The 15,626-nt window shown below is 28.0% G+C and overlaps 1 protein-coding gene across 1 annotated transcript; it reads right to left on the reverse strand.

Annotated features, from left to right (window-relative positions):
• Window positions 1–1,100: 1,100 nt before the first annotated feature.
• On the reverse strand, window positions 1,101–5,476 carry LOC145180720 (ceramide synthase 1-like). Its single transcript, XM_080055655.2, has 6 exons — window positions 5,216–5,476; window positions 2,715–2,874; window positions 2,428–2,608; window positions 2,172–2,327; window positions 1,346–1,641; window positions 1,101–1,260 (listed from the first exon to the last, which is right to left on the reverse strand). The coding sequence occupies exons 1-6, from the start codon at window positions 5,438–5,440 to the stop codon at window positions 1,217–1,219; spliced, it is 1,062 nt and encodes a 353-aa protein (XP_079911781.2). The 5' UTR covers window positions 5,441–5,476; the 3' UTR covers window positions 1,101–1,216.
• Between the last annotated feature and the right edge of the window lie 10,150 nt (window positions 5,477–15,626).

Below are 15,626 nucleotides of genomic sequence, written 5' to 3' on the forward strand. Positions count from 1 at the left end.
ACATTAACAAGGAAAATTTTAAACATGTTGTAACTAGAAAGTATCGCCAATAGCCTCAATATCAACATCTATACATATAATAACGATTTAAAAAATTACTGAAACATTGCTCAAATATATACAGAACGATGGTCAAAATATTCGATATTTAAAAGAGAAAAATAATACTCTACGATCATGATCATTATTTGATCATGCTTTATCAAATTAACTTGATAAAAAAAACGTGGAACAAAATTTTTTAAAATACTTATGAAAATAATCAACGCAAAATCTTTGAAGTTATTGAACTCTATCTCGGCTTATTTTTAAAATTTCAAGTGAGAAGGAAATAAATTACTTCTTATGTTTGAAGAGCAGAAGGACCAGCCTCCTTGCTAAATTTTAAAGTTCTTTTTCAAAAAACAAGAAATTTTCCGCTCACGTATTTTGAGATGCAGATCAACAACACAAAGATTCACGATAGAAAGGTCCGCGAAATTCCCTTGAAGCGAAAAAATAACTAATCTTTTGAGAGGTAACACAACATTATACGAGGACCAGCCCCCATAACGCTTGCACCTTTATTTTAAGCAAAGATTTTTTGCATCTAAAGCCTAAAGGGAATTAAGCGAAGAGTTCTATTTTCATAGCTCGATGGATACTGAACCTGAATATATGTATACACACAATACACATATTTCTGCATACATATCCAATGCAAAAATACATTAATATATATACGTCAATATGTAGATACATAGATTACAAATATATAAATGCATATATAATATACATGTTAAAACATCCAACAACACACATCCAATAGCAACACAAACATCCAACTGTATCACACATTTTCTTCCATATACAAAGAAACTTTAGCAAAGTAAAAAAAATAAAGAGACAAAAACGACAAAAAAAAATATTCAGAAATTCAAAACATTTCTTCTTAGCTTCGGGTTTTCCAAAAACAATCATTATTTCTATACAAATAGAAACAGAAGTCTTCATTGCCAAAACCAGCTTGGCTAACAAAAACCTCATGCTTCACAAATGTTTTATTTAGCAATAATTATTTTAAAGTATTGGAATTATAAGCTTTATTTAGTTCAAAACCAAAACAGTAAACAAAAAATTTACGCAGCGCAGAAACAAACAATTGTTTCATATTGTAATAATTAATGAAAGAGAGCAAAAAAAAAAAAAAAAAAAAACACGACAAGAAACTTGTAAATCAGGAACTTCTGTTTCGTATACCATTGCCATTTTTAAGATGGTCTAAAAAATATCAAACGTTACTACTCTGCAAAGACGTTTACTTTTTAAAAGATATCATTTTTAAGTGAAATTAATTTTCTCTCACCTTTGACACACTTCATCCCGTTATTTACAACAGTTAAGTTTTCATTTGAATCAAGGTGAGGTTTACAAACTTCGTTGTCATATTCTCTTGTGTCATCTAACTCTTTTACCTTTCCCATAGCGATCCGGTAAGCAAGTCCAATAATCATGTTAAACCACCAAAGATTTAAAGCAAATAGCATAAACAACATAGCATTAAATGGTAGGTAGAATTTGTCGTGAGGAATAGTGTTTACAGAAACATAAGCAGTGGAAAATAACACAATTTGAGGGTAGACATACAAACGGAAATAGTACCTAAAAAAAAGTAAAATCAAAGCTTTAAAAAACGATGCTGCCCCACAAAACAATTTCTGTGAACTTTTTTGGTCAATAAAGACATCAAAAATCTATAATTAAGTTGAAACACTTAAGAAAACACTGCATTTACTATATACAAGCATACAAACTAAAAGGAAAACCCTACTGTAAAAAAGAACCTGTAGACAAAATGCTTCAAACATTGATGAACTGTTATGATGTACATTCAATGTCACCTCACAAATTATTAGAAAAGAGTTGTCTTATTAGAAAATAATTAGTTACACCCTGATCATTTCTGCACTTGTTTATATTAGTAAGTGTTATACTTATTGTGAAACTCAATTTACCTCCACTTAGTCAAGCATTTATATTTTACAGAGGTAGAAAATATTATGAATTCTTTCTTAATGACAATCTCTTCAAACTGTAACTTGAAATTACAATCCAACAGCAAAAAACTCCTGTGTCATGTTAATATATGACTTATATGATTTTATGTATATGATTTACACAAAACAACTTACCACACTGCCACAAAAAAAACAAATCCAAAATTATTTAATGCTTCTAGTACAGAACTCTTTTTCTTCTTGTTAACACATACACCAAGCTTTGTTGCTTCGAGAATGATATCAGATGGATCATGTAAATACAACACAATTAAGCCAATCAAATGGTATCTAAATGTACAAAATTCCTTCAATTTAACATACTTATTGCAAACCTTTTAAAATTTTTAAAATAAACTTTAAATTAAAAAATAAAAAAAATTGGAAATACCTCACTGAGTATGAGAAAAGGATAAGAGTTAGTGCAAGTACATGATGGAAAAGCATTGCAACAGAATCTTTTTTCCACACATCCATAAACACAGTTGCAAAACTTGAATGTATATAATAACCAGCTTGGACCAAATAGAGGTATTTTATAAGATCAGGAATGTCCATCCCCACATAAAACCCTAAGAACAAACAATTTTTTTTTTAATTTTACCTTCAATTTTTAAATAAAGGTATAACTAAAAAAAAAATTACTATAATCACAAATCACATTTATATATATATTACCTTCCCAATGAGAAGCCAGCCTGTAGCGTAATTCTGGGTATTTGATGTTGACTAAGTAATACTCCCAAATAAAAAATACAGCATAATAAAAACACTTGCAGCAGCTTTCATAGAACTTTTTCTCTTCTTTTGGCAAAAGATCAAGGTATTTCCAAATTGGCTACATGCAAAGAAAAAAAAATTACAAAAAGTTTTAATAAAATGATTTTTTTCTTCTGTTTTTTTTTTTTAATTGTGCAGATATTTTAACTATAATTGTACAACTTAATTTACTTTTTTTGTATTTTAAATGAGCAAAACTTTGCATTTTTATATTTATTTTTTTATTTTTCTATTAATAATTGATTTGTGTATACCAAAAATGTATTTCTTTAATTGAATATATCTAAAATATTTCTATAAAACTTTACATAGAAGAATTTAAAAAAAGTATATATATAGTACCAAAAAAATATAATTTTTTTTTGATGCAAAAATTTTAAAAATTTTTTATTAAAAAATATTTACAATTTTTTATGTAGTCTTAATTTAGTAATAAAACTGGGGGTGAATTAATCTGCACATCAACTTGCTGCCATTGCTTGAATTTTTTGAATTTTTTTATTTAATTGTATTACCAAATGAAAAGCAATCCTTTATTATATTCAAATGACTTACCCATTTTAATGAAGCTTATAGGATGATAATAAATGTTAACTAACTGAAAAGAAATTAAAATGCTACAAATTATTTTATGGTTGTTAATATCTTCTTAATGTTTGTATTAATATTTGAATAATTAATTACAATTTTGTAATATTTTTAAAAATATTTTTGAGAAATAATTAAATCATTCAGTACACAAGTTTATTAACTCTGTAAGAAAAAAAAAAGAAAGAGAAATGTGATGGAATAATGTACATTGTTTTTAAAAATTCTCTTTACAATAAAAAAAAACTATATATTATAGAATGCATAAATACAGATATAGCTTTCATCTAATAGTATATAAAGTTAATAAGAAAGAATAAAAATAATCATCACTAATGTTACAGTTTTTTAAAACTACATAATGCTAAAATTACATTTTTGGTTGTTTAGTGTTGTTATTATACATTGTTTATTACAACTTATTTAAAAAAATACTTATATTTTATTTATAATATTTTTATATTTTTTTATTTTGAAATTTTGTTTGTCACTTGTTATCAAATCATTATTTTAAGGTAATTTATAACTCAAAAAACTAATAACTGGATAATACTTTGATCTTGTTTATTTGTTGTTGACTTTTTTTTAACTAAAGTAATTTGATTCATTCCATATATGGACTTGTAAAAAAAAAAGCCTTTTTGAGCTGAGGTTTTTTAATGTTAATGCTTTTTTATTTAAAGTTTTTTTTAAAGTTTGAAAACTATTACCACACCAAAAATAACCATAAAACTATAAAACATTTTCAGGGTTTTATAAATGCTAATAAAACAGTTAAAAAAAAAAAATCAGTTATCCTAAATAATAGGACAATGCTGCTTTGAATTTATATAGTACCTTTGAGAATATTATTGTCAAATATTTTTTTTGGACTGGATATCTATATACTTAAATTAAAAATATTCATTAAGAGTTCTAATTCTGTCAACTTTCTTTTTTTTTAAAAAAAAAAACAACAAAAAAACAAACAAACAAAAAAAAAAACAAATAACAAAAAACTATTTATTACAAATATTGGCACAAAAATTGTTTAGCATTTTATAAGAAGCAGCTTTTAAGAAATTTAATGAGAAGCAATTTCAAATGAAATGCCAGAATAAATAAACCTCAATAGCATTATCATTAAAAGATTTTTTGATTATTCAAATATTATTTTTATTTTAAAAATTTTATACTTATACTCACTAACTTTTCTATTTTAACATTAGCAGTTACACTTTTAAAAAACATTTATTATTTTTTGGTTTGCTTGACTGCATGTTTTTTAGGACTCAACTACAGAAATATTTCCAAAAAACCCTAATGATTAAAACATTTAACCCGCTATTAATATTCTGTATTCATTTACTTTTATATTCTTAGGTTTCTCTATTGCATTCTCTATCTTACAATATTCAAAAAAACTATTTACCATTGAATTTTCACTTATATCATTATCCCAAAAGTAATTTAATTATTCAAACAGTCCTATAATATTGCAAACTTTTCAGTAAATCCACCTGTTGATCAAAATGATTAGGCCCTTACTACATTTCTTGAATCTGCATTATTAAAATTCATGTCAATTAAATCAATTTATTCTATTAACGAGAAATAAATGTTTTATTTAATAAGTATATTTCTATTAAAGAGTTTTTAAAGTCATTTTGGATTATTAGTGAAATTTTTTTTGTTTGTTTTATTTTGCAAATGATATAAATGCTGAAGCTTTGCATGTTTTTTAATTTTTTTGCAATATAAGGTAAAAGTTGTTTATAAGGCAACATCATATTAAGTAAGAGAAGATGGGATTAAAATTTTATCAATCTTACCTTTAGAATACACAAAGTGGTGACATATCTATGCAATGTAAATAGCACAGCAACTAATAAAATTGCCATCAAATCATAAGAAACCATTCTGTTAGCATCTGTGAAATCTGTCAAAAAATCACCAATAATCTGCCTATATGGCCCAACACCTGACCATTGTTTAAGTATCTGTTGCCATGAGAGGAAACTCATTTCAGCAAATGTGTAATTTATTGAATTTGACATGTTGATAACTAGTATATTTAAAAAATATGTAGAAAGTATAATAATTATTTCTACACAAATACAAATACAAAAAGTAGCATACATACCCATAACAGCAGCAACAACAAATATATTCCATACAACACATTGAAAAAAAAAAGTGCCCCTGTACAAAACTATATTTCGGAAATGAAGAAATGTTAAAATATGATTGTTTAACTTTTAACATAAGTACAGAACTTATGCTAATACAATTTAAATAGTAAAAAAAGTTTGTTGTAAAAAATGTTTCCAGATCAGTAATTGTAAATATAAAATTATAACGATTACTCATGCTCGCTCAAGAGCAAGACTAACACATTGCAGGTTATGTGCTTAAACCGCCATAGCTCTTGTGCCATATGCACATTTGTACCATTACAGTTACACACCCGCCTGCGATTAAATAGTTTCGGACCTCTGAGGAATCTGTTTCTTAAACAATCCCACAATCTTTGTCATCGAATGTCTTAAACTTATGCACTATACATACTGATAAATATAGTCTTCTCAAAATGAGTTACACACTCTTCTGAAATCCTAAGAAAGGAGAAATTTAAGGAGGGTGAGAGAATGCATTTTTTAAAAGAGATTTATGTAGGCAATGGGGAGCCAATTTTCACTGTTGTGTGTTTTTCCTTTGTTTTGTTTTGTTTGTGTTTCGCCAAGTTTTTAAAAATTATCGCAATCGCTAATTTAGTTAATTTACTTTATTTATAGGAAGTTACGTGTTCGAGCAATCACTTAAAAATACATGTCATTCAAAAACTATCCTATTTAACCTTAAAAACCATTTTTGCTTTATGCATAGGTTTAAAACTTTTTCTTAAGAGATAACGGTTTATCGCATTTAAAGCATTTTTAGAAAAATGTTTTTTAAAAACACATGTTATGAAACATCAGAACATAAATTATTTATTAACCTTCATAAGTGCTGAGATATTTTTCCTCGTATACTTTATTTACTTAAGTTTATTTATTTAAGATAATGACTACTGGATATTCGGAGCTATTATGTTAGTGAAATCCTTTAGGTTAGTTGGCAACTTTGTCTGAACTTAAAGATTTAAATCAAGGTTACTTCATTAGATAAAAGTATAATTCATTCATTTTTACAGTTCGTTTTAACTAAAAAAAATCAGTAAATAACATATATAAACATTATTAATATTAATCAATGTTTTTTAGCCCGTATAAATCTTTTAACTATGATTTTTAAGCAGTATGTTTTCATGTTTTTAAACTCAAAAGTAAAAAATATGGTTTATCTCAAAAAATATCTAATGAATTTTTTTAACAACAAACGATATTGTGATATATCATGAAAAAATCACGCTTACGGCACTCGTCAAAATAAACCGTCTGAATAAATCGTCAAAACAAACTACTGAAGTCCTATTCACAAGAAAATAGAAACAACTGCTACAACAATTAAAGCATATAACAATAAAGTTTAAACGAAGATGTTTGCCATGCACAAAACAGTTTGTCATATTAAGATGAACAATTTTTGGGATGTATTTTCTCCTTTTAAGCTGTTTAGAAAGGAGTATTTAAATAGCGGAAATTCATTAAACGAATCTATTGATCTTCGTAGAGTAAATTATATATGTAAATATATATTTACACATATATAAAATTCATTCGGTATACTAAAAAGAAAATTAATTTGGCAAGTAAATTACAAATTATTTTGTCTTGTAAAGTTATCTTTTTTAAAACAACTTTTTTTTTTAAAAAAAGTGCGAGTCATATTGGTAATTATGAAATGCATTTTCGCGGATTTTATCTTTAAATATTTCTACAATAAGTGCTTTCCGCGAATAGTAAGCAGCTGTTTCCGTAAATAGAAAATAGTAATACTAAGAATTGCTATTATATATTATATGATCATATTTTTACAAAATAGCATCCGTATTGATCCAGAACATGACTGATATACTTTCATCCACTTACCTTTGCACAAGGTTCAAAGGGTATGAAGAATACACTTTTTATGCATAGCCTGCAATTCCTTGCCATCTAAAGACAAGAAGTTTTATTTGAAATAAATAGTCATTTAACAACACATGATGATTTCTGATATGACGTTATACATCGTTCATGTTAAAACAAAGTAAACAAAATAAATATTTAAAAACAAAATAAAATAAACATTTTAATTAGAGAGATCCTTCCTTTTATTTTCTAAAAGTAATAAAGTTTTTATATAAAAATGTTTGGGCAATATATACAACCAGTTTATTATTAAAGTTATGTTGTCTAAATCAAATCTAAAATCTGTATTATGATGGAATATATTTCTGGTTAGTAATTGTAAATAATTCAATTGTTTCTTTAACCAAATTTCTTCAATTCTTATCTTTATAATGTGCTGCATAAATTTAGTTGTTGTGCGCTTCTGATTAGCCCTTTTTTGCAGTAAAGAGCAAATAATTTCACATGTATATGTTTTCTAATTTAGGAAAAATAAATATATACTCAAAAAAATATTAAACGGGCTAATATACTAGTAATTATTCAAATTACAATACATAATATATGTATGTATAATTGTATGTGTATTTATGCTATATTATGTATGCTATATTATGTATGTTCTTATTTTTGTATTCATCAAACATTTCAGAGATTATATTAAGTGTTCTACCTCCAACTGTCTATATGAACATATATGTGTATGTGTGTGTACATATTTGAAACAATTTAACCAGGGCTGTAGATTTTTTACGGGTTTCTGGATTCGGAGTCAGTAAAAGTGTACCAACTCCAACTCTGAGTTTTAAGCTCATACTTAATTTTTTTTTTTAATATTTCGTTAAAGCAATTTGCAATTCAAAATGAACACAAAATTTCCAGCTTATCAGTTTGACTGCTTCTATCTTGCTATAATAATAGTAGAATTGTACTATTGCCATAGTAGTTGCATTTGGCAAAAGGTTTATAAGTCTAGTTACAAGTAAACAGTCTAATTACAAGTAAAAGTTTAAGAAATATCCTTTTAACTTATGTGCTTCAAATCTATCAAAGAGCTTATGCCATTTTTGAGTAGCTTCACTAAATTAATGGATTTTTACTAGAAGCAAATTCTACTGAGTTTTATAAAAATTAACACGGATGTTACTGTTTGTTGCTCAGGTTGTGTTCACTAATCTGTTAAATTCAAATTAATATGTATAGAATATGACATTATGCTTTCATTTATTATTTACGAATTATGTATGAGCTGCAGCAGCATACAATGCAAAATTTGTTCAAATCAAATAGAAAAACAAATATATCACAATATACATATAAATTATGATATTACCATTTGAATGGATATAAATTATAATTTTACCACTTGAATGGATTGCATTTGAAATAAAATGCCATTTAAGGAATTGTAATAAATTATGAATATTTCTTTAGCACTGCAGACGTAGAAGGCAATTTTAGTGCAATCCACAACTGTCTGTGGCAGAATGTAGACCACAAGCAGACCTTTATTTTATCAATTTCATCCACTTTTTCAAGATTGTCAACATTTAAAATATCATAAATGAAATCTGTTGTTGCATAAGTTAATAGAAATTAATGCTAATATAAAGCAGCGTTATTCAAATTTTAAATTTAAAAATCTCTTTGCGTTTTATTAGTTACCAGGGTAATGATACAGTAAAGCGCCATAAAAAAATATTGTCACTTTTTGCGCTCCCTTTCTTGGAAATTTTAAAAACATATTTGGAATATTTATTAAAACTTGCTTAATAATATTTTTTTTTCTTTTTTTTTCTTTTTTTCAGTTTCAGAATTTTAGGAGCTTTTTTATTGTTACTTTGTTACTTTTATATTGATATTATTTTGTTATCTAAACGAGCATGTAGTTAACAATCATCTTTAGCAATATTTTATTAATATTTAATTTAAATAAAAACTGGTAAAAAATTCATCACAACAAATAGATAAAAACAAGTAAGTATCAAAGCAAGTATTTACATGATTATCTTATGTATAAATATAATAACTATGTATACAATAATATGTAATACAATGATGAACAATAATATAATCATAGTGTAACAGATGTAGATAAAGATAATATATATAAAAAAATAAATATAAATGTTATAATATATAATATAATAATAAATATATAGTAATTTAAAATCAAGTGTTTCACTATTTTTATACAGCTATCAACTTTAATTTGATATCAAGTTTTAATTCATTTTTAAAATCACTCACGCGTGCATACTTTTACTCTATTTAAATGGATTATTATAGTCTCCACCGTATTTCTGAAGACAAAAAGTAAAATTATATTATGCTGCTTAACTGTACCATTACCAAAGCCTGTTACTTGTGCACTTTACGCTAACTGGGCGTTGCGCCATAGACTTTTATCGAATTAGCACTAGCAAACACGTTATCTACCGTTGTTGCGTTGAATGACAAGTTGTAATCATGGGCGCCGGCAGGTAAGGGGAAGAGGGGGGGGGGAGCGCAGTTGCCGGCGCCCATGATTACAACTTAAAAAACAAAATAATAAATTTTTATATTCACAAAATTTCTTTTACCCAGTGGGCATGCGTCGTCCGCACGACGTCCCACGGACGTGCTAAGGACGTCTGGACGTCTAACGGACGTCTTATGGACGCCGCGCGGACGACACATGCCCACTGGGTAACTGTTAAAAGATTTTATTTCATCAATTTAACTCATTTATAGTTTACTCACCGTAATGTAAATGTCTACGGTTTAAATGAAATATTACTACCAAATGCAATGACTTCCATGATGGCGGAAGCTTTTTTATAAAGACATATTTTAAAAAAAAGATGTTTGAATGAAAGTTTAAAAAAAAATATGATAGAAATAGATCATAGAAAAATAAAAAAGGAATAAATAGAAAAAAACAATAGATAAAGGAGAAGTAGTGTAAGGTTGCCAATATTGTACCCCCTAAGAACAAATTAAAAAATGCAGGCAATCTACTGAGTGAAAACATGGATTTTCAATTGGATTTCATAATTTAGGGATTGTTTGTTGTAAAGATGTTAAAAAAACTCAAAATTTAAAAAGCGTTAAGTCTCGAAGAATCAAACTAAAAAAAATAGCTCTAAGAGTACAATTAAGGAAACTAGATCCTTAATTGTTCCGTTGCAATCCAATATTGTACCACTTTCTTGATTTCAATTACTTTACACCTAACTCCCCATAATATAATGAAATGAAGTTTTTTTATTTAATAAACTCTATGCAAGTTGAAGTTTTTTTTCTTCTGGAAAATGCCGAAAACAGGTATCACCACATAAGGTACAATTTTTATTTAAATTGTATGTTTACCAATGGGATAGCTAAGATTAGAATAGAGGAGGGAGGGAGGTATTAAAGATAGTTATACTAAATAATGTAAAACAATATATACTATATCTGTTTTAAAAACAACCACACTAAATATTGTAAAATAAAATACATAAAAAGTTTATTTTTGGCAAAAGTTTGAGATATATTGCGTCTGATTTTGATTAACACTTGCACAGTCAACATGACACCAGCCATGACATATTTTTAAAACTGAACTGGAGAGTGCATCTTTCTATGGACTGCTTGTCAATACAAGAGTAATACTGAAATTTTTCTTTTTTTGTTTAAGTAGTGAATTTCGTATTGTAAGTATGGATATTTCTCTAATTGGAATCTCAAAATGAACTTTTTAAACTTTACACGCGTTGTTTAGCGGTCAGAATGGTCGCGTCGGTACAATTTAGGATATGCCTTGAGGTACAATTTACGCAACTAATCTAACATTCAGATAATTAAAAAATTTGACAACTAAAAACAAGAATTTTAAATTCTAGGTATTTATTTTGAATTTAGATAAATTATGTTTTAACATAAATACACTGAACAAATCATATCTTCTGCTTTTTTTAGTGAAATACGCTTAGCCATAAAAACCTAAAAAAAGAAATCTCCAATAACAAACCAACAAGAGCTTACTCTGGCCTTAATGCAGTTGGATGACAATAAAAAACAGTTGACTACTTAATTTCGTTCAGAAAAGTTAAAAAATAAATTAAAAAATTTCTTGTGGGTTGTAAAAATAACGAGTTATGTTAAAAGTACAATATAGGCATCGGTACAATATTAACAACCTTACCCTATAGAAACCAAAAAGAAAAGAGGAAGAAAAAAAAAAAAGGAAAATAAAGGAAATATTATTAATAATAATAAAAAAAAAGAAATCGAATTACATTAACAAAGTTTTTACGCAAACAAATAAACTTTGAACTAACGAAGAAAGAATTGGATACTGTGATCAAATTCTTTAAATTATCTTTTAATGTGTCAGTTTCATTTACTTTTTTATGCTGTTGTTTTTTTGTTTGTTGGCAAAATGTTTCTTGTTTGTATTGTATTTCTATTTATTTTTTTCCAATTTATTGCGTTATATTCATTTTAATAATACTATTACCTTGTGTTTTTTGCTAGCTAAATGTTGATTATTATAATTATATATATTTAATTTGATTAACTTGCATTAATCTGCTGTATTTTAATTTTTGTTTTGTTTTTTGGAATGTCTAATTTGTATTTAACAAATCATTTAATGTTTTTTACCTAATCATTATATTATTATATAATTTAGCATTATTCGGTGTTTACTTCACATTAGTTTTTTTCACTAATTGTAAGCAACCATGAATGTAAAATCTTTATTCAGAAATATATATGATTGATATAATAAAAAAATTTTGTGGACTGTTCTAAATTTAGGCTTTTACAAAACTTTTTTTTCAGAATACTGAAAAAAATGTCTAAAAAACGACAAAGTAGTAATATTTTGGATTACTTCAATTTTAAATGTGTTGCAACTACAGATTATTCCGAAAAATCACAGGAACACATTACCCTTCCTCAACCAGTGGCACCAAGTGAAAGCCATTGTGATGCAAGACAGCAACAAGATGTTGATGCATGCAACAGAAACATGCAGAAAACGTCAGAAGTTATGATTGCAGATAAATCATCAGAATGTAAAAATGATAACGATAACTCAGTTTTCGATGTTGGACTTTATATTCAGGCAACAGCTAAAATAAATGATGATCTCAAGTATCATATACTAACCGAACCATTCAAGCTCCATGAAACTTATGATTTCAAAGAAGATGTGCCAGAACATGAAGCTGGAAAGCGACGGTTTAGACATGCATGGTTGGTTCAATATGCTCCTTGGCTGGCGTACTCTTTAAAACTTAAAGGTGCTATTTGTATATATTGTATTCTTTTCCCACAAAGAGTACATCGAGGTTTTCAAGGTGCATTTATTACAACAGCCTTTAGAAAATATAAGGATTTTAAAGAATGTGCTCGAAATCACATGTCATCGTCATGGCATATGTGTTCTCAACAAGATGCTGAAAACTTCATGGCAGTGAGAAGAAATCCAAACAAGGAAATTGTATGTCAACTTGATGATTCGATACAACGCATTGTTGAAGCAAACAGACAGAAAGCTCTTTTCTATCCTTTCAACAATTTTGTTGTGTGGAACAAATGATTGGCTCTGCTAGGGAAGGAAGGAAGTAAAGGAAATATGCATCACCTATTAAACTTTTGGATTTAAGCTGGTGATAAGATTATAAAAAATCACCTTGATACTGCAGCAAAGAATGCAAAACATATATCACATCAAACCGAAAAAGAATTGATCAAAATATCTAAACAGATTCTAGTAAATGATATTGTGTCAGCTGCAAATAACTTCACTTGATTCTCCATATTAGCTGATGAAACAGCCGATATTTCAGGGATAGAACAAATATCCATTGGAATACGCTTTGTCGACCCAACAAAATATCAAATGATAGGGAAAGAATTCCTTGGATTTGTTCCACTGAACAACATGTCTTCAGCTTCAATTTCTGACGCCATATTTAGCAAGTATTTATCATTAAGTCTCAATTTAGATTGTCTGTTTGGTCAGGGATACGATGATTGCTCAACCATGGCAGGAAAGGATAACGGCGTCCGATTAAGAGTCAGAATGAAATATCCAAAGGCGGCTTTTATTCATCGCTCATCACATAGACTGAACTTGGTTGTAAATGATTTGAGTGCACTTCCGCAAATTCGTAATACAACTGGTACTATCAAGTCAATTATTGCGTTTTTCCGTGAAAGTCCTAAGAGAAGGTCAATGATACCCAACGTTCCTCTTCTCTGCGAGACTCGTTGGACTGAAAAGTATAAGAGCATACGAGTGTTTTGTAATAATTTTGACCAAATATTTACCCAGTTGGCTGCGTTATCTAACGAAGCAAACGGAAACACACGTCAATCGTCATATTAGTTGTTGCTAGTTATCATTTCACTTTACTCAGCTCTCCTGGAACCCTGTACTCAAGCACTTCAAGCCATTCAACAAGACCTTCCACAAGTACAGAGGCACATTCACAAATTGCTCTTGGTTATAAATCTACACCGCAACAAGGCAGATATGCACGTCAGTGCAGATATCTACAAGTGAGTGATCCAGTTGTCTGGAAAGTTGAACATTCAACTAACAACACTAAGGCAATGTTCAAGGCAGTTATACCGAAACAATTGTGGAGCAACGGATATAAATGTCGAGGAATACTTTCGCCAGGCTATGTATATCTCTTATCTCAATTCATTAATTTATTCGCTTCAAACACGGTTCTCAGAAGAGAAAATTGCTCAATTTAACCTTTTTTTACTTCATCCTGAAAAGATGAGAACTTTAACTCGTAAAAAATTCATTGAGAAAATGTCAACAGCTAATGAAGTATTCAAAGTTGATAACTTTAAACTCGATAGTGTAATTTGGTTTGCTTGTTGGGCCATTCAATCTTTTCAAAACACAAAAACGAATTCACAGATTTACTAACAAGAACTGTGTTCTACCCTGCAGTTCGTGAAGCTTTTCCCATTTTAATAACACTGCAAACAACAACATGTACTGTAGAAAGATCATTTAGTACATTGCGGCGCGTGAAGACTTGGCTACGATCAACCATACCCAATGAGCGTTTGTCTGGGCTTTGCATGGTGAGCGTGCATCGTGAAAAAATACGCTCCAGAAAATCTGAATTTATGGAACAAATTGTAAATAAGTTTGGCAGTGAACGCAGACGACTACAATTTCTATTTACTGAATAACAATAATTTTATTCTTGTGCTTTTATTTTTACATTTTCTTTAGTTTTCTGTTGTCACTGGTCTAATAAAATGACTTGATTAATTGATGCATTTATGTAGCTTTTGAGATATCACTGTTGAATTTTACTTTGCCCCCCCCCCCCACCTTGTAAAAAATCCTGTCGGCTCCCATGGTTGTAATGCTGGAAGCAGGTGAGCCACGAAAAGGAGAGCTGACAACTATAATAGCCAACTGAGAATTGGATACAGTATTTTATGATTCTAAAACATTTGTAGCCTGTGAAGTATGACAAGTCTCAATCGAACTCACACATGTTGCCTGAATAATAGACAAAAACATTTATTTTATAATTCAATCGAAAAAATGATATTTTATAAACTACCAAATAAGTATTTGAACTTTGTTTTATAAACTACCAAAATATATTATTTATTTGGCAGTTTATAAACCAAAAAATAGAAACACTTAAGTGATAACTGTATTTTTAATATGCTATTAATACTAAAGCATATTGAGTATCGTTATCTCAAAATATCTTGTTATTTCAAAATATCACGGCAATATGACTTACATATGGTGCAAAGAAATAATGTAACGAACGAGTTAATAACAATAATGAGTTTCATTTTACATATATATGTAAATAAAAGATATAATTAATTCTAATTTTATTTTTTCGATCATCTTCGATAAAATATTAGGATTTTCTTTTAACTAATCATAATTAATTTGAAAATTTTACACTTTATCTTTATTTAGTCTTAATTCTGCACAACTGTATAATCAAGTCCAAGGATGCCAATTGGACTTGGTTACACAATTATGCAAATTGGAGTTACTCTTCTAACTTTTAACAGAGTTTTTTTTCAGAGTGAATATGTTTATTACCAACGTGTTTTCAATATCAACTTTATTCATACCTAAATATGAATAAAGTTGATATTGAAAACACGCTTAAGTTAATAAATAAAGCAAAGAAAAAGTATTTGAAGTTAA

The sequence above is a fragment of the Hydra viridissima genome, unplaced genomic scaffold, assembly GCF_058129835.1.
Source record: "Hydra viridissima isolate aposymbiotic clone 2 unplaced genomic scaffold, HvirCarnegie_v1 scaffold_3, whole genome shotgun sequence".
Taxonomy (NCBI): Eukaryota; Metazoa; Cnidaria; class Hydrozoa; order Anthoathecata; family Hydridae; genus Hydra; species Hydra viridissima.

Coding starts and splice junctions, on each gene's coding strand:
- LOC145180720 (XM_080055655.2), bottom strand. CDS start 5,440: ATGTCAAATTCAATAAATTACACATTTGCTGAAATGAGTTTCCTCTCA. Junction 2,609..2,714: donor GCTGGCTTCTCATTGGGAAG/GTAATATATATA, acceptor GTTTGTTCTTAG/GGTTTTATGTGGGGATGGAC. Junction 2,328..2,427: donor CTTTTCTCATACTCAGTGAG/GTATTTCCAATT, acceptor TTGTACATTTAG/ATACCATTTGATTGGCTTAA.